General features: G+C 35.2%; 1 protein-coding gene and 1 long non-coding RNA gene across 5 annotated transcripts in view; one reads left to right on the forward strand and one right to left on the reverse strand.

The window, feature by feature from the left end:
* LOC136037944 (F-box and leucine-rich repeat protein 13-like) overlaps positions 1–7,816 on the reverse strand; it is a 60,923-nt gene extending 53,107 nt beyond the window's left edge. Inside the window, exon 1 of one of the 3 annotated variants that reach the window (XM_065720819.1) lies at positions 7,656–7,816. In XM_065720819.1, the coding sequence (XP_065576891.1) occupies positions 7,656–7,718 (63 nt within the window). In that variant the 5' untranslated portion in view covers positions 7,719–7,816. The remainder of the gene's footprint in view (positions 1–7,655) is intronic. The other 2 variants (XM_065720822.1, XM_065720821.1) reach the window with 2 other exon arrangements.
* A 7-nt stretch (positions 7,817–7,823) lies between these two features.
* Positions 7,824–23,793, forward strand: part of LOC136037945 (uncharacterized) — a 64,096-nt gene continuing 48,126 nt past the window's right edge. The window contains exon 1 of one of the 2 annotated variants that reach the window (XR_010620087.1): positions 7,824–7,932. This is a non-coding gene — a long non-coding RNA (uncharacterized LOC136037945). Of the gene's footprint in view, positions 8,024–23,793 lie in introns of both variants that reach the window. The other variant, XR_010620086.1, reaches the window with a different exon arrangement.

Consider the following 23,793-nt stretch of genomic DNA (forward strand, 5'->3'; position numbering starts at 1 on the left):
TGTCTATGGCTGCAAACATTTTCAACACTATTTGTATGGAAGACCTGTTACAGTCATAACAGATCATCAGCCACTGGAGACAGTAGTTGCAAACCCAGTCCATAAAACCCCTCCTTAAGTCTGGACTCATGCTGCAGCTTCAGCCTTACAATCTCCACTTAGCAGTTTTGACCTCAATCAGAAAGTTCCTGTGGCTGATGGTCTTTCCAAGCTACACTTACCCAACACAGATGACAAACTACAGAAAGAACTTCATATTTATTTGCACAAAATCGGCAAACACTTACCTATGAGTGATAGCAAGTTAGCAGCAATCAAGGATGAAACCAACAAAGACCCCTAACTGAAGGATTCCTCAAGGCTATAGAAAATGGATGGCCAAGCTGCAGGAAAAGGTGCCATTCAAATATTATCATGTTTCGGAGCATCCAACATAAACACTCTACAGCAAATGGCATCATCTTTAAAGGAGAGACTTGTGATACCCCAAGCTTTACAACCTGAGATCCTGATGCAACTACATACTGCCCACCTTGGTGTGGATACAACCAAGCAATGGGCATGCATGCTCGTGTACTGCCAAAGTCTGAATGGAGAAATTAAGCAGTATGTCTAGAAGTGCAGATCTTTTGACAAAAATATGCCTTTAAACCAAAAAGAACCCTTGATTAACCATTCATTCCCACCTCTGACATAGCAAAAGGTTGCATCTGACCTCTTCAAGTGGAATGGAACTGATTATTTGATCACTCAGATCATCACAGTCAATTTTTGGAAGTTGATAAACTGAGTACCCTCATGTCAAAGCCAGTGATTACCAAACTGAAAACCGTTTTTGCTCAATATGGAATACCAGTGGTATTCATATCTGATAATGACAGACAGGACGCCTCAACAGAATTCCAGGGATTTGCAAAGGCATGGGGATTCAGGCACCTCACATCAAGTTCAATCCATCTGCAATCCAACAGACTAATCAAGATATCAGTACAGACAGCCAAGAGCCTGATGATCAAGACATCCAAAAATGGTGACAACCCCCACCTGGGACTCTTAAGAGTACAGGACCACTCCTGTAGATGGCCTAGCTGCACCAGCTCAACTCCTGATGAGCCACCAGCTAAAATCGATCCTACCACGCACAACCAACCATCTACAAAAGAAAGTAGTCCCAGAAAAAGAATTTCTGAACTCCCGTGCAGAGAGGCAGCAGCAGCAGAAGTCTCAGTATGACAGATCAGCTAAAACCCTGTCTCCACTTGCAGTAGGTGATTCAATACATGTTCAAGCATCCCCACAAAGCATCTGGAGTCCAGCAACAATCATTGCCTGTTCAGAGCTGCTGCAATCATATATTGTGGAAACAGAGTATGGGTTGGTGATAAGAAGGAATAGGAAGCAGCTATCAGACCTTCCACAATGCTGTCCTGAATATCAACAAAGCAGGGCTGCATCAGTCTTGCCAAACCAGCAATTGCCCAATATACTCACTGTCAGAGATTGCACATCCCCAGCAGAGTCACAGAACAAATGTTACAGCCCACCCTCACCTTTCACACTATTGCTACCAGCTGCACCCCACGTGGAAATAACACCCACTGGAGGTTCTGGGATGCCAGATAGACATATGGTGGTGAGGCCTAGTATCAGCTCCAGTACCACCACTATCAGTTTACATCAACCAATCCAAACTAGGTCTGGAAGAGCTGTCAACTCATCTAAAAGGCTCAACCTGTAAATAGAGACAGTATGGGAGGAAGAAGAAGTGAACTAGTTAATGAATATGTAAGAAGCAAGCCTAGCGCCTTCTTACATGCACCTTTCTGAAGGTAGTTATTACAGTGTGTAAGCCTGTTCATAGTGGATCAGTAGGAGTGAGTGTTGATGTAAGAAGAGGTGCTTGCAGCTTAAATGACAAAAGAAAGATATAACATTCCACTATGCTTGTGCTTGATCCCTGCTGTGCCTATACCATGCTTTGCTTACCTAATGCTTGTGCTGTGCTTATTTGTTGCTTTATATAGGTAGCCTGGGTGCATAAACCTTGTTAATACAAACATTGCAGTAATGGCTTTAAAGGGATTTTCTGTTGCTTGATTTCCATTATATTACTTCTTTGCCAATGAGAAAAAAGTGAAAAACACATGAGGAATATATAGTTTTGGCTATGTATTTCATCAATAGGAGGGGGAGGGGGGTATGGGGTAAAGCAATGTGAAGCAATTTCAAGAATAATATTAGTATTTTATATTTTTTGTTGTTGTGGTAGGTTTTCACAATTTGATGGTGTTTTCTTCTAAATTTAAACTTTCTGAAAAAAAAGCAAATACTATGAATCAATATAACTAGATTTGCTAGTAGCAATGTTTGTCAAAATCTATATTTGGTAGAACTTTCTTACTTTTTTTGGAATGAAGTTAATTAAGGAGAAGGAAACTGAAGAATAAATCAAGGGTTGTAGGTGTATCCTGAGAAATCATTGTCAATCTATTATTCTTAGTTCTTGGGCTAGTTGATAGCATCATTGGGATGTTTGGTAGCAACATGAAATCTGACAAAAAGGCTAAATCATTGGGTATATTGCAAAACAATCCTGTTTCAACAAACAATATTACAGCTTTGGTTAAAACCTCTTTACAAAAGGCAAACTAGAATATATATGATCTTAAGAGTGGTATTCTTTACTTAGTACCCCTTCAGGGGATTGCTAAGAGTATCTTTCTTGCTAATCATGATGTATCTGTTTGTTTTTGTTATGTTATAAGCTTATGAAATTTATTCTTTATGGTTCCAATCAACACTCAGATTTTCAATTCCTGTTTACTTTGTTTACTGTTTCTTTTATTAATTGCAACTTTGTATAATTTTCTAAGAAGTGCTATTGTTCTTTGTCATGAGACAGGTCTAAGGGATTATACCACTGCCAGGTCTATGGGAATGTAGCTAAAAAGGGCTTTGTTGCTCAGAATGAAATGGACCTATGGGCAGGGCTGTTCCATGAGTAGGGGGACAACTGGGTCAGCTGCCCTGAATGCTGCTGCTGAGGGGGTTGTCCTCCTTGGTTTGGCTTTCTTCATATACATTTAAATTGGGAGGGAGTTGTTGTAATTAATTTTGCCCAGCGCATCACCAACCCTAGGAACAGCTCTACCTATGAGAATGTTAGAATTTATGGTTTTGTTACTCTATTTTTCAATCATTTTCTGTAACAAAAATTATGTTTACTTTACTTATTGTTCACAATGAAATATAAAACCATCAGATTTTTAATCTATACTCCTTTCTAAAGAAGTCATTTTGGACATTTGCAGTGCTAATAACATTTGATTGTTGTTTGTTGTGTTGGTTGATTTGTCATAAAACCAATTATTCTGTGTAGACTCAAGATATCTATTTTAACATGATCAATCATACTTAAAATTTGGGTTAAAAAAACAATATCATAAAAGTGTCAATAATGCAAATAATAATAGAAAAATACTATAATCTAATTGACTCAAAGATGCTGTATATTAAAAACTAAAAATGCCATTTATGTTTGTTTGATTGACTATATGCCTATATTGTATGGCTATATGTGCTATTGCACCATCAGGAAAATAAGAACAAAATTATCACAAATTAAAATTGTTCCTTTTTGTTTGTCTAATTCAAGAGAGCATCTGAGCAGAAGAGGATCTCTTTTCCCAGGGTGCACTCTTTAATAAGGGAATTCTATAGGCCGACTACCTGATTGGAGAATTTGTTTTGCAACCTGGTAATAGTGTGCTTTTAGAAGAATAACTTCATACTTTTATCATACCTCATCTGAGCAAAAAACCAATTTCTTCAGGTTTCACTTTTGTAGTTGTTGGATGAAAATACACTTTTCCATAAAATTTATCTACAATGAAAGGAACATACAACTTGAAGATCTCCATGTTTTTTCCAAATATAGAAATTACTTCTGAGGTAAATTCCATTTTAAGCCCCAAAAGGTAACTTTAGTTTTTAGATAGTGATGAATAGTTAAAGAGTTGGTTAAAAGCTAATAAGGGTAAGATACCCAATAGTCAGCCAGCTAATCCTCTCTTTACTAGCTAAATCATAGCTTAATCATTACCTCTAGAAAGTTGATTGTTCTACAATTAGAGGTGTAAAAAAAATTTCAGTATGTGATTAGCTTGAATATTGTATCAACACAGGAGCCTAATCTTGGCTGCATATTTAAATCTATAAACAAATCTTCAAAAATATAGTCTAATCTTTGAAAAAGGATCTTACAATTAGAACAACATACCCTAGTGACAGACACAGTTGACATTGGATGTGCTTAAACTAAGACGAGCGCTGTGAAACACAATAATTAGTACAGTATCAATACAAACTAGAGTGTAGAGCTAACTTTTGTCTTGATTCAATTTTTGAAAGACCAGATGTTTTCCAAGATTATAGTCAGCCAAACCCAAATGATCATCAGCTGATCACAACTATCTATCCCTATACACATAATATCCAAGATTAAGAGTCTATTCTACTTGATTCTACTTCAGCTACTTCTGTCTAACTTGGAAAGGGGTTAGGTTAGGAAAATGAAACTTTCAGGGATGGGTCTACAGGTTAAAGTATGTTTTGGAAAGGTGTTTTGAAGTACCAACCTCTACTCCTTTTTCCTCTAGGGGTCCTGAAATTTGTTTACATGACAGAGCTATACCAACTGAAATTGGTAAATATATGACTGTCCATATTATTGACTTACCAATAAAGTGAATATACCACTCAATACCTTTTTTATGCTCTTTATGAATAAAATAATAGCTTCTATTACAAAATTCATATTTAAGCACTTTTTGAGCTCTTAAAAATGAAGAATTGTCAATTAAAGTATAAGTTATTGGTTGTTCTCTGACAAAATAATACTACATTTTCTCAGCACTGTTTTCTTGATTGTTTTCAACAAAATAATACTACATTTTCTCAGTGACAAAATTGGTAAATGTTTAGTTTCATCACTAGCTGTCTAAACTGGAAACTATGCTGCAAAGCAGCATAGTTTCCATACTCTAGTACTTATAAATGCTAATTCTATGAGCACATCCATTTCTGGTTGACCCTCCTCCTCTATGGGGCAAACTAAAAATGCATTAAGTGGGCTTTCTTACAGGTAATATAACTCATAGAGCAAATTGTATTAGTCCATGAGCCCTGCAGGCAGCAGGGTGAGGTCTGTATTCTATATTTATTTATTAAAACTTGTTTGAGGTTTTGGTAAAATTGTGACAGTTCATATAACTGGCTAACCAATAAACTGAATATACCACTTTTTGCCTTTTTTATGTTCTTTATGAATATAAGAATTGCTTCTACTACAAATTCAAATTTAAGCATTTTTTTGAGTTCTTAAAAATGACAAATCTATATATATAAAAATAAGTTGTCTGTGTGTGTGTGGGTCTGTCTGTCGGGTGACGTCATGTTTGTGTGTTGACTGACGTCATGTTTTCAACTGACAAAATTACAGACTGGGACATTGGGACACAAATGACGACCGGGACACTGGCACATAGGGAATATAAATGACAACACTCAAAGAGAAAGCAACCGGGACAAAAGGAATGTTTGATTAGCAATCACCATCAACAAAGCACCAGGACACAAATGACGACTGGGACACAGGGAGTATAAATGACAACCAGGACATAAGTAAAAAAAAACTAAAAAAGGTAAAAACTACAAAAAAACTAAAAAGAAAAAAAAACTAAAAACTAACAAAAAAACTAAAAAAGCTAAAAGAACTAAAAAAGAAAAAAAAGAAAAAAGGAAAAAATGAAAAATAAAGGAGAAAAACAAAACTAAAAAACGAATGTATATACAGACGGGGACACCGGGATACAAATGACAACCGGGACACAGGGAATATAAATGACAACCAGGACACAACTACAATGGGGATGCCGGGGGGCACAGGGGGATATAAATGACAACCGGGACACAAGGAATATAAATGACGCCCAGGACACTCAAAGAGAAATCACAGACTGGGACACCAGGACACAGGGAATATAAATGACAACCAGGACACAGGGACAAAACTACAAAGGGGACGCCAGGGGGCACAGGGGGATATATAAATGACAATGGCAACACAGGGAATGGTTGATTAGCAATCACCATCAACAAAGCTCAAGGGCAATCATTAGAATCATGAGGTATAGATCTGAATACGGATTGTTTTCCCATGGACCATTATATGTTGCATGTTCAAGAGTCGGTAAACCTGACAATCTATTTATATGCACAGACAATGGGACAGCAAAGAATGTTGTATATTTGCAAGTTTTATGTAGTTAAAAACATATATATATATATATATATATATATATATATATATATATATATATATATATATATATATATATATATATATCTAGATTCACAGGTGGGACATAGGGACACAACTACAATGGCGCGGAACTAATATGGGGCATAATGACTTTCGCGCGCAGGGGGGCTTGGGGGGGGGGGCAAAGCGCCCCCCCCAACTAGGTGGTTGGTTAACTAAATGAGTGTAGAAAACTAACTTACCAATAAAGCAAACATACCACTTGATGCCTTTTTTTATGTTTTTCACAAATATAATATTCTCTTCTACCACAAATCCAAATTTAAGCACTTTTTTAGCTCTTAAAAATGATAACATTAAAGAAATGGATTTATAATGAAACAGTAAGTTTGAGATCAATGTTGTAAAGTTTGAAACAAATATTTTTAGCCTTTTTTATACCCTATATTTAGATCATTTGTAAGAACTCAAAAGGTGCTTAAATCTGAATTTGAGGTAGCCTAGAAGCAATAATTATATTTGTAAACAGCATAAAAAAAGGCAACTATATTCACTTCATACAAAATCTAGTTATACTGTTTGCTATAAACTTACCAAAAATGGATGTGCTTCTTTAATCATGACAAAGAAACAATACACAATCATAAGAATCTTGCTATATGCAGTAATACACACTTTAGACAGCTTGTGATAAAACTAAATATTTACCACAAAATTGCTTATAATAAGGTTAGTTTAGCTTAGGTTAGATCATAAAGTGCTTCAATTTGAATTTGCAATAGAGCTAATTATTATATTTGTAAAGAACATAAAAAAGGCATCAAGTGGTATGTTCACTTTGTTGGTAAGCCCATAATATGGACAGTCATATATTTACCTTGAAATTTTGAAGAACAATATTCTACCTCAATTTTCAGTTATCAGTTTCTTTTCTTCTGGGCTTCAGTTCTGAAAATGCAATTCCTGCTAATTGAGTGAAATTTTAAGTCATATTAATGTTTTTTGAAAAATTTAAGAAATGTAGGCTATTTGCATTTCTTTAAAACTTTATAAATTCAACAAAGTTGTACAGATCAAAACAATTATGTTGCACATCATTTAAGAAAAAGATATATTATGCAAGGTTTCATTTTTATAAAATACAGATTTATAAATGTCATGAACGATCAGGACCCTCTAGAGGGAGAAGGAGTGGAGATAGTCAAGGTAGGCTACTTCAAAATACCTTCCCGGGACACCAACTTTACACTGTAGACCCATGCCTGAAAGTTTCATTTTCCTAGCCTAACCCCTTTCCAAGATAGCCAAAAGTAGAATTTATCATAGTTCTAACCTCTTCTGGTAAACAACTCCAAAGTCCTTCCAATCTTTCTTCTGTTTTCATGCTTTCTTCCATTTTGAGAACAGGATCCCCGTGTTCGTTTACTTTTCCAATGGGATTTTTACTTATCGGGTTTTAACCCCTAAAGATAGCAACAAATACTTGTCTGGCCACGTGTCACTTGAAATGGTAATAATCGAGAATAACAACATTGGTCACGTCTAAAATAGCCTACATTATTGCTTTAATATTATGTGAAGGTCTGACAAGGAAGAGGCTGGGACTTCGGGTCTGTTTCTAATTTTTCAGGCAAATACACCTTCAGCAATTATTTCAGAACTGGGTAGCCTAATACAATTTGTGTGGCCAGATGTGTAATTGTAAGATTTCAAATTGTGGTTGTCATTTTCCTTTTTTAGTCATTCAGTTCCTGATTGTCATTTACACTAAATTTCACTTTTTCTGTTACCTGTATATGTTTGCACCAGTTTTACCATTGGGTAAAACTGGTGCAAACAGTATTAGGCCTACTGGCTTTCATATAGGCTACAGTGAATATACCACTCGATGCTTTTTTTATTATGTTTACAAATATAATAATTGCTTCTACTGCAAATTCAGATTTAAGCACTTTTTGACCTCTTAAACATATATGGGATCATTACAAATCTGTAATAGTTTAGAAACAAATTTGGGCTAGGCCTATATATTTGCACATCAGGAGGGTGGGGGTAAGGTATAGAATATATTTAATATGTTAACTAACCATTGCTGGAATTTTTTTATGTGTTTGTACTGTTGCACTGGTGATTTCTCTTCTCATTAAAATTTGAAAAAAAAAAAAAAAAAACAGCAATGGTTAGTTTACATATATAATACATGCTATGCTTTCACCCAGCCCCCCTGATGTGCAAATATATAGCCGAAATTTGTTTCTAAACCATTACAGATTTGTAATGACCCCATATATAGGTCATTTTTAAGAGGTCAAAAAGTGCTTAAATCTGAATTTGTGGTAGAAGCAATTATTATATTTGTAAAGAGCATAAAAAAAGGCATCAAGTGGTATATTCACTTTATATGAAAGCCAGTAATACTGTTTGCACCAGTTTTACCCTCATTTCTTGTCAATATTACTAAGGGGTCATAGTTAAGCACTAGAGAAGTCATTGTTAAATAACATGTGCTTATGTATCTATAGCTTTTTGCTACTTATTCTTCTCTGTTTATATACTGCTCGATGTGGTATAAGCCAAGAGAAGGACCTGTAGACCTATAGAAGAAAACCTGTTACAAAAAGATGATTCTTTGTAATTTATATAATAATTATAGCTAACACATTTTACATGCAGCCCTGCTCTACTTTAGCCCCAACCCTCCTAATATGGAAATCTATAGCTGAAATTACGTGTTTTCTATTGATTCTGCCAATCTATCCCTCAACCCTAGTACCTGTTAATTGAGGCAACTGTGTCAAAACAAGAACTGGAAAAACAAGTAAAAGGTGGCAGAAAACATTAGAAATATATAATTTGGGCTATATATTTGCAAATTAGGCATGTTAGGGGTGACTTTTTTGTTTTTCATATTTTGATTTACAAATAAAGTGAATATACCACTTGATGCCTTTTTGTATGGTCTTTACAAATATAATAATTGCTTATTTTGTTCAAGTTTAAGCACTTTTTGACCTTACTTAACCTGACAAATTTTGGCAGTGAAAGACATACATTATTTTGTCAAAAATGTCCAAAAACATGTACCTTAATTGAAAATTTGGCATCAAAAAAGAAGAAATACAGCATAATATTGTAAATTTATTAATCCAACTTAATTGTGGAAAATCAGTGCTCATAGATTGTGCAACATGTAAAAAATGGATTAATAATGGAACAGTAAGTTTGAGACCAATGTTTTAAGCTTTTTTATACCCAAAAACTATTTGAGTATACTTTGTTCAGGTAAAATTCTAGTTAATTGACTTCTTGCTATATTGGAAAGGGTTTAGGTTAGGAAAATGAAACTTTCAGGGATAGGTCTACAGGCTAAAGTATGTCCTGGGAAGATATTTTAAAGTACCCACCTCCACTCCTTCTCCCTTTAGAGGACCCTGAAAAATTTGCCTAAATGACAGGTCTATACCTATTGAAATTTTGATAAAACAACATTTTACCTTAATTTTCAGTTACTAGGTGCCTTTTCTCTGCCTTTAGTTCTGAAAATGTAATTCCTGTTATTTGAGTAGAATTTGAGCCATATCAATGTTTTTTTTTCAAAATTTAGGAAATGTATTTGCATATCTTGCATATCACAATTTTTGGAACTGGATATCTTTAAAACCTTATAAAATGGAATTGAGCAAAGTTATGAAGCTGAAAACAATTTTGTTGTACTTTAATTAAGCAGAAGATCTATTTTGCAAGGTTTAACTTTTATAACATACATATTTTTAAAGGTCATCAAAGGTCAGGGCCATCTAGAGAGAGAAGGAGTGGAGGTAATTGCTTCAAAATACCTGTAGATAAAATAGTCTGTAGATTCATCCCTGAAAGTTTCATTTTCCTAACATAAACCCTTTCTGAGATAGCAAGAAGTCAATTAACTAGAATTTTACCCTTTGGTCATTTTTAAGAGCTCAAAAACTTGCACTTGAAGCACTTATTATGTTTGTAAAAAACATAAAAAGGCATCAAGGAGTATGTTCACTTTATTTGTAAATCAAAAATATGAACAACAAAAAATTTACCAATTATTAGTATAGCTGCACAATTTTCCCCTGGGTATGTAGGCTTAGTTGAAGGTCACTTATACCTGATCATGTCCCTACTGTTTTTACTTGGTTGAAAAAAATCCAAAGAAAGTTCCTATTGAAAAGGAAAGTGAGATTGAATTTGTCATAGCTTTGAGGTTTGCCCCTTCAGTCTGTTTAAAGAAAACAGATTCATAATTGAAGCTTTGTTCATTTCAATCTTAGGGATAATCTACATTTGTTACACTTAATTAAATGGTTGTAAAGGGATACTTTTATTGATTTGTCTTGTTTGTTTTCTACATAATTTTTTTAATCTTTAAATTGATATACATTTCTTACAAATTAATTAGTCATACCATAGTTCCACTTGTAAGTTTTGACCTACTTCATAACCCTGGTCTCAAAATTGCATATAAATTTATTGAAGCTAGGAAACATAGAACTCCTCTCTGTTTAAAAGAAAATGGATGGACATAAGTAGGTTTTAATACACTAAAGTCCTAGGGCCATGGAAATTAAAACAAAACAATGAAGATTAACTTTAAAATTATTGACATGACATAAATATAACATTCACAAAGAAAAACCATTCACAAAATTTTACTTTTGTGCTCAGTTGCCACCCTGAGCAATTGTCCTAAATTTTTAAACCTTGCAAAACATTCACCAGCCACCTCTTATGACCTACACTCTTGTCTGCACATCAACAATTCATTGAAAAGGAAAGACCACCTTACTGGCATTTCTTCCTTTGTACTTATATTTAATGGGTTTAAAAAAAAAGCTTCTATGGCTAAGTCAGAAGCCCAGTAAAGAACCAGGTGATCCTTTAGCCAGGATGTGCAATAGGAAGCTAGGGGCCAGTCATCCTATGCTTTTGCATGCCCTTCCTGCTTACTGACCCCAGATTTCTCTAGGTAACCTGTTAAGTTTGGGCCAATTCTGGCTGAACTTACGGAGTTACATCACTGACCTTTGTCCCAAACCAAATAAACTGCTAATGCCAGGATTTAAACCTGTGCCCTTTGGATAAAGGATTCTCAACCTAGAGTGCCAGCCACTTAGGAAGGAACACAAATGTCACCAGAGAACAAAAATTATTTGGAAAAAGAAAATATTGAAAAAAAACAACTCAATATATACATATATATATATATATATATATATATATATATATATATATATATATATATATATATATATATATATATATATATATATATATATATATATATATATATATATATATATATATATATATATATATATATATATATATATATATATATATATATATATATATATATATATATATATAGGGTTAAGGCCTCATTCAAGTGCAGTCTATATTAATCACTAATTTAGGAAAACAGTCTTCCTTTTCTCCTTCTGTTTTTTTTTTTTTTTTTTTTTTTGATGTGTTTATTTATTATTTATTTATTTATTTATTAATACCGAATACGGTAAGCTTTCAACCCTGTCGCAATAAACATAATAAATAGAAGTTATGACAATACTGACAACATAATACACACATATAAATCAATGAAATTTATGCTGCTGCATTGGTGATTTCTCTTTTTGTCTTAAATATATATATATGTCTTAAATATATATATATATATATATATATATCTATATATATATATAAATAAGTTGTCTGTGGATGTGTGGGTCTGTCTGTCGGGTGACGTCATGTTTGTGTGTTGACTGACGTCATGAAGTTAGTTGTCGTCATTTTTGTTATGACGGTGACGTCATTAAAGATATTTAAGACATGCGTTCACATAGAAATCTATTAATGTTTAACTGTAAAATGACTGATGAACTTACAATGGCCAAGGAAGATGCTCAAAGAGTCTATGCCAAAAAACTTGCTGCTGATAGAGAAAGTAAGAAAAGAAAGCTTGCCGAGGAATCAAAAGAACAGCAAGGAAACAGGCTTGAGGCTGATAGAGAAAGTAAGAAAAGAAAGCGTGCCGAGGAATCAAAAGAACAGCAAGGAAACAGGCTTGAGGCTGATAGAGAAAGAAAGAACAGAAAGCGTGCCGAGGAACTACCAGAGCAACGCGAAACCAGACTTGCTGCTAAAAGAGAAAGTGAAAAAAGAAGGCGTGCCAAGGAACTACCAGAGCAACATGAAACAAGACTTGCTGCTAAAAGAGAAAGTGAAAAAAGAAGGCATGCCGAGGAACTACCAGAGCAACATGAAACCAGACTTGCTGCTAAAAGAGAAAGTGAAAAAAGAAGGCGTGCCGAGGAATCACAAGAACAGCAAGAAATCAGGCTTGCTGCTGATAGAGAAAGTAAGAAAAGAAAGCGTGCCGAGGAATCAGAGCAACCTGAAAGTTATCGCCTGGCATTCAGGTATAGCCCAGTCGATGATTATAGCTTGAGTAGATGTGTTCAAATCGGGACTATGTCTAAAATTTGTCCCTATTGCAAGGCCTTGAAATTCAATGGTGAAACAATGGGAATGTGTTGCGCCTCAGGAAAAGTTAAACTTCCTCTATTGGCTGCACCACCAGAGCCATTGAAGACTTTCCTTACTGGAACTACGTCAGAATCTAAGCGTTTTTTGTCACAAATCAGAAAATATAACTCATGTTTCCAAATGACGTCGTTTGGAGCCCAAATCGAAAATCCAGATCAATTTATGTCTACTTTTAAAGTAAAAGGGCAAATTTATCATAGAGCAGGGTCCCTTCTACCATTCTCAGGCGAGAATCATAAATTTTTACAATTGTACTTCATCAGTGATAGAAATTCTGAATTGAATACACGTTGCGAAATTTCTCCCAACGTTGAAAGGACAATCGTTTCCCAATTGCAACATCTTTTCCACGAAAATAATAATTTAGTGCGTCTGTTCAAAACAGCCATCGATTTGATGCCTACTGATACGCATAAAATTGTTATTTCCGCTGACAAAACGCCTCCTGGCCAACATGTGCGTAGATACAATACTCCAACTATCGACGAAGTGGCAATCGTTATGGTCGGTGATCAGTTTCAGTTTGCTGGCAGTCCCCGTCATATACATGAATATGCTCAAGATGCTATTGCGTATGTTCGTCTCTATGGTCGTCCAGATTTATTTATTACATTTACATGTAATCAATCTTGGGACGAGATACTGCAGCTTTTACTTCAAGGACAATCGGCGGTTCATAGACATGACATTACGGCCCGTGTCTTCCGGCAAAAGTTGAAATCACTGATAAACTACATAGTAAATTTTGAAGTGTTTGGGTCAGTGCGATTCTGGATGTACTCAGTGGAATGGCAAAAACGAGGTTTGCCACATGCACATATACTAATCTGGCTACATAAAAAAATTACTTCGGACAAAATTGATGATGTGATTTCCGCTGAAATACCTGATGAAAATTTCGATAAGGGGTTACATGATATTATTGTAAAAAATATGATACATGGACCTTGCGGTGCACTGAACGAAAATTCACCATGCATGGCCAAAGGAAGGTGCACAAAGCAATATCCTCGACTTTTAGTATCCAACACAATTACTGGCAATGATGGTTACCCACAATATAGAAGAAGATCTACTGAAGATGACGGTAAAACAGCAATAATAAAGAAGCGTAACGGTACCACCATCGAAGTAGATAACCAGTGGGTTGTTCCATATTCCCCATTATTATCAAAAACATTTAATGCACACATAAACGTTGAATACTGTAACTCCGTAAATGCAATCAAATACATATGTAAATACGTCAACAAAGGCAGTGACATGGCAGTTTTTGGCTTGCAGCCCGAAATCAAAGATATCGACGAAATCGTACAATATCAGGCTGGAAGATACATAAGCAGTAATGAAGCTGTTTGGCGAATTCTTTCATTTCTGATACATGAACTTAGTCCAGCTGTTGTTCAGTTAGCGGTACATCTGCCTTTTCAATTTACAAGATTGCAATTCCCAATTCAATTAGCATTTGCAATCACCATTAACAAAGCTCAAGGTCAATCATTAGAAAAATGTTGTATAGATCTTAATACTGATTGTTTTTCCCATGGACAATTGTACGTTGCATGTTCGAGGGTCGGTAAACCTGACAATCTATTTATATGCAGCGACAATTGGACAGCGAAGAATGCTGTATATTCGTAAGTTTTACGCAGTTAATTTGTATTGTATCTATATATCTATCTATCTATATAAAAACGAGTTGCGTGTATGCATGTTTGTTTGTTTGTAAAAAGAGCGTTTGCATATGACGTCATTATTAGGACATACGGCTTTGTATATGCACAGACAATGGGAAAGCCAAGAATGTTGTATATTCGCAATTTTTACGTAGTTTGAAACACATATATAAATCTATCTATATTCACAGGTGGAACACAGGGACACAACTACAATGGCGCGTAACGACTTACGCGCGCGGGGGGCTTGGGGGGGCGCGAAGCGCCCCACCAACTAGGTTTTGGGGTGGCGCGAAGCGCCACCCCAACAGCTAGTATATATTTATATATATATATATATATATATATATATATATATATATATATATATATATATATATATATATATATATATACTGTTACATCACCGAAAAAGTTTAGAAACTCATTCTGGTGTTATGTGTGTTCTGTTTTCTAATCAATAGACCACACAAAGATGGAAGGATAACATAAATAAATTCTTTTTCCGTGTTGGGGCACGATTGGATCGGAGAAGAGGATGTAATAGATATTGATACCTATTCCTTCCGTCAGTAATGACCCCTCCCTCATTTGCTACGTACAACTACCGGAAATCCCTACTAAGCTACTGGTTTTAATTAGCTATTTATTAGGGATTGATATTGCTGTCACTTTCCTTATTTATGTAATAATATAGGCTCTGTGTAAAAACACCCTGATGTATATGCATATATAGAGTCGCTTAGGGGGTGCAAGGGGGGCAGTGTCCCCTCCCCCAATAATTTGGACAAAAAATCATCATATTGTCCATATCCCCTGACCATTCGGATATAGACCCCTTTTGCCTTCCCCCAATAAAAATATATATATATATATATATATATACTAGCTGTTGGGGTGGCGCTTCGCGCCACCCCAACACCTAGTTGGTGGGGCGCTTCACGCCCCCCAAGCCCCCCCGCGCGCGTAAGTCGTTACGCGCCATATCAGTTATGCGCCATTGTAGTTGTGTCCCTGTGTCCCACCTGTGAATATAGATAGATTTATATATGTGTTTCAAACTACGTAAAAATTGCGAATAAACAACATTCTTGGCTTTCCCATTGTCTGTGCATATACAAAGCCGTATGTACTAATAACGACGTCATATGCAAACGCTCTTTTTACAAACAAACAAACATGCATCCACATAACTCGTTTTTATATAGATAGATAGATAGATAGATACAATACAAATTAACTGCGTAAAACTTGCGAATATACAACATTCTTCGCTGTCCAATTGTCGCTGCATATAAATGCATATTCAGGTTTACCGACCCTCGAACATGCAACGTACAATTGTCCATGGGAAAAACAATCAGTATTAAGATCTATACCACATTTTTCAAATGATTGACCTTGAGCTTTGTTAATGGTGATTGCAAATACTAATCGAATTGGGAATTGCAATCTTTTAAATTGAAAAAGCAGATCCGTTGGAATCATGGGAATGCGAGGAATAAGAACAGCCTCACCCTCAAAAGGCCCTGTCAAGATTGTGGCCTCTATTAGGTTTTCCATTGTTTTTTTACGGCAAGTCGCGTGCCATTGCATTGCTTTGGTGGGTTGATATTTCTTAAAAGTATTATTGGTACGCCTATTTTTAGTTGTAGCACGTGTGGTGGAAACCCTGAAGGATCTATGGAATTTAAAAATTCAGATGGATAATTAACCGCTTCATTTGGTTCCAAAACTGTGTCGACTGACTTGTAAAGGACTGCCTGGTCTCGAATCTTGGTCAAAACAATATTGTTGATTTCGTGGACGTCTATATTTTTGGGTGCGAGAATCGCTCTTTCACTTAGCCATTTATTATTTTTATGATTTTTTAGAATATTCGGAAATACTTTTTCAATCAATTCATTTTTGGACGTCACTAAATTACAGAAATCAGCAGGTAGTTGTATACGTCTTGAAATTGAGTCTACTGTTTGACCAGAGTCATCGTTTTGCAATCGGACACGCATATTTGTAGTTAATTTTAATATTTTTACGTGTGCCCATAAATTAGAATTTTTTAGGCAAGCATTCATTTCGTCTGCAGGAGTATTGCGAATATACAACATTCTTGGCTTTCCCATTGTCTCTGCATATACAAAGCCGTATGTACTAATAATGACATCATATGCAAACGCTCTTTTTACAAACAAACAAACATGCATACACACAACTCGTTTTTATATAGATAGATAGATAGATAGATAGATACAAAATCGATGGCTGTTTTGAACAGACGCACTAAATTATTATTTTCGTGGAAAAGATGTTGCAATTGGGAAACGATTGTCCTTTCAACGTTGGGAAAAATTTTGCAACGTGCATTCAATTCAGAATTTCTATCACTGATGAAGTACAATTGTAAAAATTTATGATTCTCGCCTGAGAATGGTAGAAGGGACCCTGCTCTATGATAAATTTGCCCTTTTACTTTGAAAGTAGACATAAATTGATCTGGATTTCGATTTGGGCTCCAAACGACGTCATTTGGAAACATGAGTTGTATTTTCTGATTTTTGACAAAAAACGCTTAGATTCTGACGTAGTTCCAGTAAGGAAAGTCTTCAATGGCTCTGGTGGTGCAGCCAATAGAGGAAGTTTAACTTTTCCTGAGGCGCAACACATTCCCATTGTTTCACCATTGAATTTCAAGGCCTTGCAATAGGGACAAATTTTAGACATTGTCCCGATTTGAACACATCTACTCAAGCTATAATCATCGACTGGGTTGTACCTGAATGCCAGGTGATAACTTTCAGGTTGCTCTGATTCCTCGGCACGCTTTCTTTTCTTACTTTCTCTATCAGCAGCAAGCCTGATTTCTTGCTGTTCTTGTGATTCCTCGGCACGCTTTCTTTTCTTACTTTCTCTATCAGCAGCAAGCCTGATTTCTTGCTGTTCTTGTAATTCCTCGGCACGCCTTCTTTTTTCACTTTCTCTTTTAGCAGCAAGTCTGCTTCCGCGTTGCTCTGGTAGTTCCTCGGCACGCTTTCTGTTCTTTCTTTCTCTATCAGCCTCAAGCCTGTTTCCTTGCTGTTCTTTTGATTCCTCGGCACGCTTTCTGTTCTTTCTTTCTCTATCAGCCTCAAGCCTGTTTCCTTGCTGTTCTTTTGATTCCTCGGCACGCCTTCTTTTTTCACTTTCTCTTTTAGCAGCAAGTCTGCTTTCGCGTTGCTCTGGTAGTTCATCGGCACGCTTTCTTTTCTGACTTTCTCTATCAGCAGCAAGTTTTTTGGCATAGACTCTTTGAGCATCTTCATCGGCTTTTGCCATGGTAAGTTCATCAGTCATTGTAAACTTAAACATTAATAGATTTCTACGTGAACATATGTCTTAAATATCTTGAATGACGTCACCGTCAAAGCAAAAATGACGACAACTAATAAGTCAGTCAACACAGAAACATGACGTCACCTGATCCACAGACAGAATGCTGTTCTTTTGATTCCTCGGCACGCCTTCTTTTTTCACTTTCTCTTTTAGCAGCAAGTCTGCTTTCGCGTTGCTCTGGTAGTTCCTCGGCACGCTTTCTTTTCTGACTTTCTCTATCAGCAGCAAGTTTTTTGGCATAGACTCTTTGAGCATCTTCATCGGCTTTTGCCATTGTAGGTTGCCATAAGTTCATCAGTCATTGTAAACTTAAACATTAATAGATTTCTATGTGAACATATGTCTTAAATATCTTGAACGACGTCACCGTCAAAGCAAAAATGACGACAACTAATTTCATGACGTCAGTCAACACAGAAACATGACGTCACCTGATCCACAGACAGACACACAGACAGACAACTTATTTTTATATATATAGATAGATAGATATATAAAACTAAGTTGTCTGTGGATGTGTGGGTCTGTCTGTCGGGTGACGTCATGTTTGTGTGTTGACTGACGTCATGTTTTCGACTGACGAAATTACAGACCGGCACATAGGGAATATAAATGACGACCGGGACACCCAAAGAGAAAGCGACCGGGACTCAAGGAATGTTCGATTAGCAATCACCATCAACAAAGCACCGGGACACAAATGACGACCGGGACACAGGGAGTATAAATGACGACCAGGATATAAAAGAAACTTAAAAAAAAGTAAAAAGAAACTAAAAAAACTAAAAAAAGGTAAAAACTTCAAAAAAACTAAAAAGAAAAAAAACTAAAAACTTATAAAAAAAAACTAAAAAAGCTAAAAAACTAAAAAATCTAAAAAAGAAAAAAAAAGAAAAAAAGGAAAAAAAAATGAAAAACAAAAGGAGAAAACTAAAACTAAAAAAAATAAAAAAAAAACTAAAAAGAAAAAAGAAAAAAACTAAAAAAACTAAAAATAAAAGTAAAAACCAAAAAAAAACTAAAAAGAAAAAAAGGGGAAAAATACAAAATTTTATTTCATCATATACCATTTCAAAAACGAATGTATATACAGACCGGGACACCGGGATACAAATGACGACCGGGACACAGGGAATATAAATGACGACCGGGACACTGGGACACAACTACAACGGGGACGCCGGGGGGCACAGGGGGATATATAAATGACGACGGGGACACAGGGAATGTTCGATTAGCAATCACCATCAACAAAGCTCAAGGGCAATCATTAGAATCATGAGGTATAACTAAAAAAACTAAAAAAAAGGTAAAAAACTAAAACTAAAAAAAAGACCAATTCAAAAACGAATGTATATACAGACCGGGACACCGGGACACAAATGACGACTGGGACACAAGGAATATAAATGACGCCAGGGACACTCAAAGAGAAATCACAGACTGGGACACCGGGACACAAATGACGACCGGGACACAGGGAATATAAATGACGACCGGGACACAGGGACACAACTACAACGGGGACGCCGGGGGGCACAGGGGGATATATAAATGACGACGGCGACACAGGGAATGGTCGATTAGCAATCACCATCAACAAAGCTCGAGGGCAATCATTAGAATCATGAGGTATAGATCTGAATACGGATTGTTTTCCCATGGACCATTATATGTTGCATGTTCAAGAGTCGGTAAACCTGACAATCTATTTATATGCACAGACAATGGGACAGCCTTTCAGGTTTTACTGCACTATTATGAACTGCTTTGGCATAACTTCTGTACGTAACTTGAGCTCTTTTAGAGCTAACTTGATATTTTTCAGCCACATTCAGAATCTCTTTATTTTTCACTCTAATTTGACAGGGCGGTGAAGTTGAAGAATGGTTTCCAAGACAATTGGCACATTTATACATGTCTTTGTTGGTAGTGACTTGGTTATTCTTAAGATGATATTCTCCTGATGACTGTCGCAGGTAAATTGGTTGGTTGGCATGGCAGTCCTTTTGGATATGACCATATTTTTGGCACTTAAAACATTGGATCACTCTTCTGTTATAAGTATGAAGTTCCCTATTCCTTCCACAGAACCATATGCTAGAGGGAAGAAGATTTGATTTAAACATAACTAAAACTGCAAGGCTGTCCTCTAATTTTTTCAATTCTTTGTTAAATCTTTTCTGTCTGACAACTGATAAAACTTCAATGTTTGACCTTATACTTGCTAGAATGTCCTTATTTGAGAGGTGTAGAGGAACACCTTCCACAATGCCTTGAGTCAGGCTTTCCCGTTTATTCACTTTAACTTTAGTTTCTGCTATTTGACTTATTGCACATAGTTTAGCAGCTATCTCCTTTTTTTGTGTATGGATTAAAAGTCTTCCTCTTGTCTTATTAACTTCAAATTTAAACTTTTCCTTTCCAAAAATAGAGCTCAAAAACTTAGCAATTGTGAAATCATCTGGGAACTTTTGGTTATCCTCAGTTGCTTGAGCTTCCACAGAAATGGATAAAAGATCACTATATGGCATCTCAACACTTTTCTTGCTCAACATGGTAGGATTCTGATATATGCTACTTTGTACTTCATTAAGCTTCCACTTCAAATTTCTGTTTTGAGGTTGATTCAGGTACTCAGACACTGGTAAAACATCTCTTCTTTTCATTCCAGGTTTTGTAGGATTGTCAGTGTTTGCCTCACTGATAACATCTTCAGCTTCTAGTGGGTTCACTGCTCTCATTTCTTTTTCACTATTTTCGCTTGATGGTAGAGGAGGAAAGCCCTCATTCCATTCTTAAAAGGATTGAAATCTATTTGAAGTAGACACTAAATAGTTTGTCACAATTGGGAAATGGCTGATATTTGTTCTTCCTTCTGACACTGGACTGAAATGACCTTGTCCCTGGCAGCTAGAAACACTTGCAGGTGGGTTCACTTGCATATCCTGGAAAATCACAGGTTGTCCTTGATTGGTAATGGGAGATGTCACAAATATAAGTTGTCCATGTTGTTGATAACCAACCACATTGTGGTGCATAATCACAGGTACAACTATCCCCAGATCTGGAGAGAGATTAATCTTCTCTTTACTATTTTTTGTACTTAAAAGTCTAACTTCCACTCTTAAATCACCCTGTTTCTCTATTATTATTATTATTTAAGAATTAACGACGCTTCTTGACTACTAAGGTCCCTGCGTCGGCCCTGCAGTGAATTCCTGCAGCGTGATTCGATCTCTGGGTCCCGTATTACCAAGCTAAGGTCAAATCCACTACGCCACCACAGGACCCTGTTTCTCTATTTCAAACACGTTCTATATTTTTAAACTTCGCGCCTAAAGTTCATTTCTGATGCAAATGAATATTTAATTTAAATTCAGGATGCAATTCTGACAAGAGGCAAGTTTGTTTCTTATCTACCTGAATAGTCTGTTAATATAAACATTTCCAAGAATGGGCAGTAAATTTTTTGTTGTTCATATTGTTCACTTAGTAATAAAGTGAAAATGACGCTACAAGTTTTTTTTCATTTTCTGTACAAATATAATAATTGCTTCTATTTCAAATTCAAATTTCAGTACTTTTTGATGTCTTGAAAATTACTAAAATACTTCTAGATTTTGGGTATAAAAAAAGGTTTAAAACATTGGTCTCAAATTTACTGTTTCATTATACATCCAATTTTTTTTTAATGTTATATAATCCCCAAGCACTGATTTTCCATGATTAAGTTGGATAAATAAATTTTACAATATTATGCTGTTTTCTTCTTCCTTGATGCTGAATGTTCAATTAAAATATGGGTTTTCTATAAAATATATAAAATATGAAAGCCAACAGTAGAAGGTGGCAGTAAATTAGATAAATATCCCATGAAATTCCAATCCAAAGCAGTATTTAAATTTACAGATATGAAAAATGTCATCAAATTCAGGTTAGATTAGGTTTAAAGAGCTCAAAAAGGGCTTAAATTTGAATTGGCAATAGAAGTGATTTTTATAATTGTGAATAGTTTTAAAAAAGGCATCAATTGGTATGCTCATTCTATTCATAAGTCAATTATATGAACAAAGAAAAATTTTCCAAATGGGCAGTTCTTAAGTATTGGAGGCATTATCTTAGATTGTCATAAAACTTCAGTCTTAACTTTCCTTTTATCAATTGCTAGGCCTAGCCTACAAGATATTGAGAGGGCTCATGTAAATTTGAAGGATATTGGCCAAACTCAGTTATTATTAGTATCTTATGTTTAAAAATTGATGATAACAATGGAAATAAGGGCAGTTTTTGGATTAGAAAGCTTTTTTTTACCTTTGACTTTTGTGATTAGTGCTTTTATTGCTTCTATAAGCTATATTTTATCATGAAACCCAGTATTAGTGCACATTTGGGGCTGTTGAGAAAGAAACATGTTAAGAAATCATTTCATATTTCATAATATACAACAATGCAAATTCAATATGCTACCACTTCCAATCAGGTTTCTTTTAATAAATACATTTTCTCTTTTGTTAATATAGGGTGGCTTTGGATTTGAAAAAAAAATGCAAGAAAATAGCATTGACATGTAATTAATTCTGACCAATTTTCTGAAACAAAGAACCATCTATAATTTTCTTTAAAAGAATATGCTGAAAGATTATCTATAACTTGTGTTTTATATTTTTACTTATTTTATGCAAAGAAATTGTTTAAACCATAGGTATGTCTTGTTATCTTTGAATCTAAATGTCTGTCTTGTCTATCTATTATCTTGATCCAGGCTTGTTCTAATACCTTTGAAATGTATGCATTTTCTGAAACAAGTATTTATTTTATCATTGTGTATTTCAAAGTTCAAATGACAACATGTATGAAATGTTGAACATTTTGATTTATTAGTTCAAATTAAAATTTGTTTTGTCTCAAGCCACAAACATTTGGGATCCTTAGTTTGTTCCCTCCTTGTTGGAGGGGACAAATTTCCCTTAGTTTGGGAGGGGACAATTTCCCTCCTTAGTTTGCTCCTTGACTGGCAGTCTGATTAAAATGGTATATTACTACACTCTTTGAAAATAACTTTAAATTAATTTTTAACATTATTGCTATTTTTGCTTTATTAATTTTTTCAAAACAGAACCAACAAACTTTTGTGAAAAGTTCTACCAAAGAGTTCTGTGTTATCTTATTTGACCGTTTGGGCATGAATGAGGAGACACTATTGGAAGCTTTATTAAGAAAAAATTCTTTTTACTTTTTGTAAAAACTACTTTTATTTCCTAATGTATTGAAATATATATTCCATGCCATATAAGCTTTATTTTCAAATGTTTTTGAAAATAACAAACCCAGATAAAAAAGATAAAAACACACTTCAAAGATATAAGATAATATGAACAGCAGCTGAGTATGGATCACTTTATAGATGACCTGACAAAATCGACCAAGAGTTTTTTTTTTGTTAGAGATGATAACTGATTGTCACTGTTATATCTCAGTCAGAGAACAACAGCTGTCATTTAGTCAAATGACCGTTATGGTCATTATAACAACCAAACAAATTGGATGACCAAAGTTTGGTCAAAGTGGTTGACCAAACAAATAACCGTTATGGCTCTGAATTTAAAGCTGACTTTTGATGCCTAAATTGAAAGTCGAAAATTTTTGCATATTTGAAATTTCCTTCTTTGGCAGATGTGGGCTTTTCAGTCAAGACTCTTCAGCCATTTTTCTTTTGATTCACTCTGTGATGACAGGGTTACTGATTTGGTTGCTTCTTATTTATCTGAAATTTGCTCAGATTTCTTCAGTAGATCTCGCATGGCTTGAGCTCTAGCAAAATTCTAAGAATCAATAGATTGATTTAAAAAGAAAATC

This window comes from Artemia franciscana, chromosome 17, assembly GCF_032884065.1.
Source record: "Artemia franciscana chromosome 17, ASM3288406v1, whole genome shotgun sequence".
In the NCBI taxonomy this organism is placed as follows: Eukaryota; Metazoa; Arthropoda; class Branchiopoda; order Anostraca; family Artemiidae; genus Artemia; species Artemia franciscana.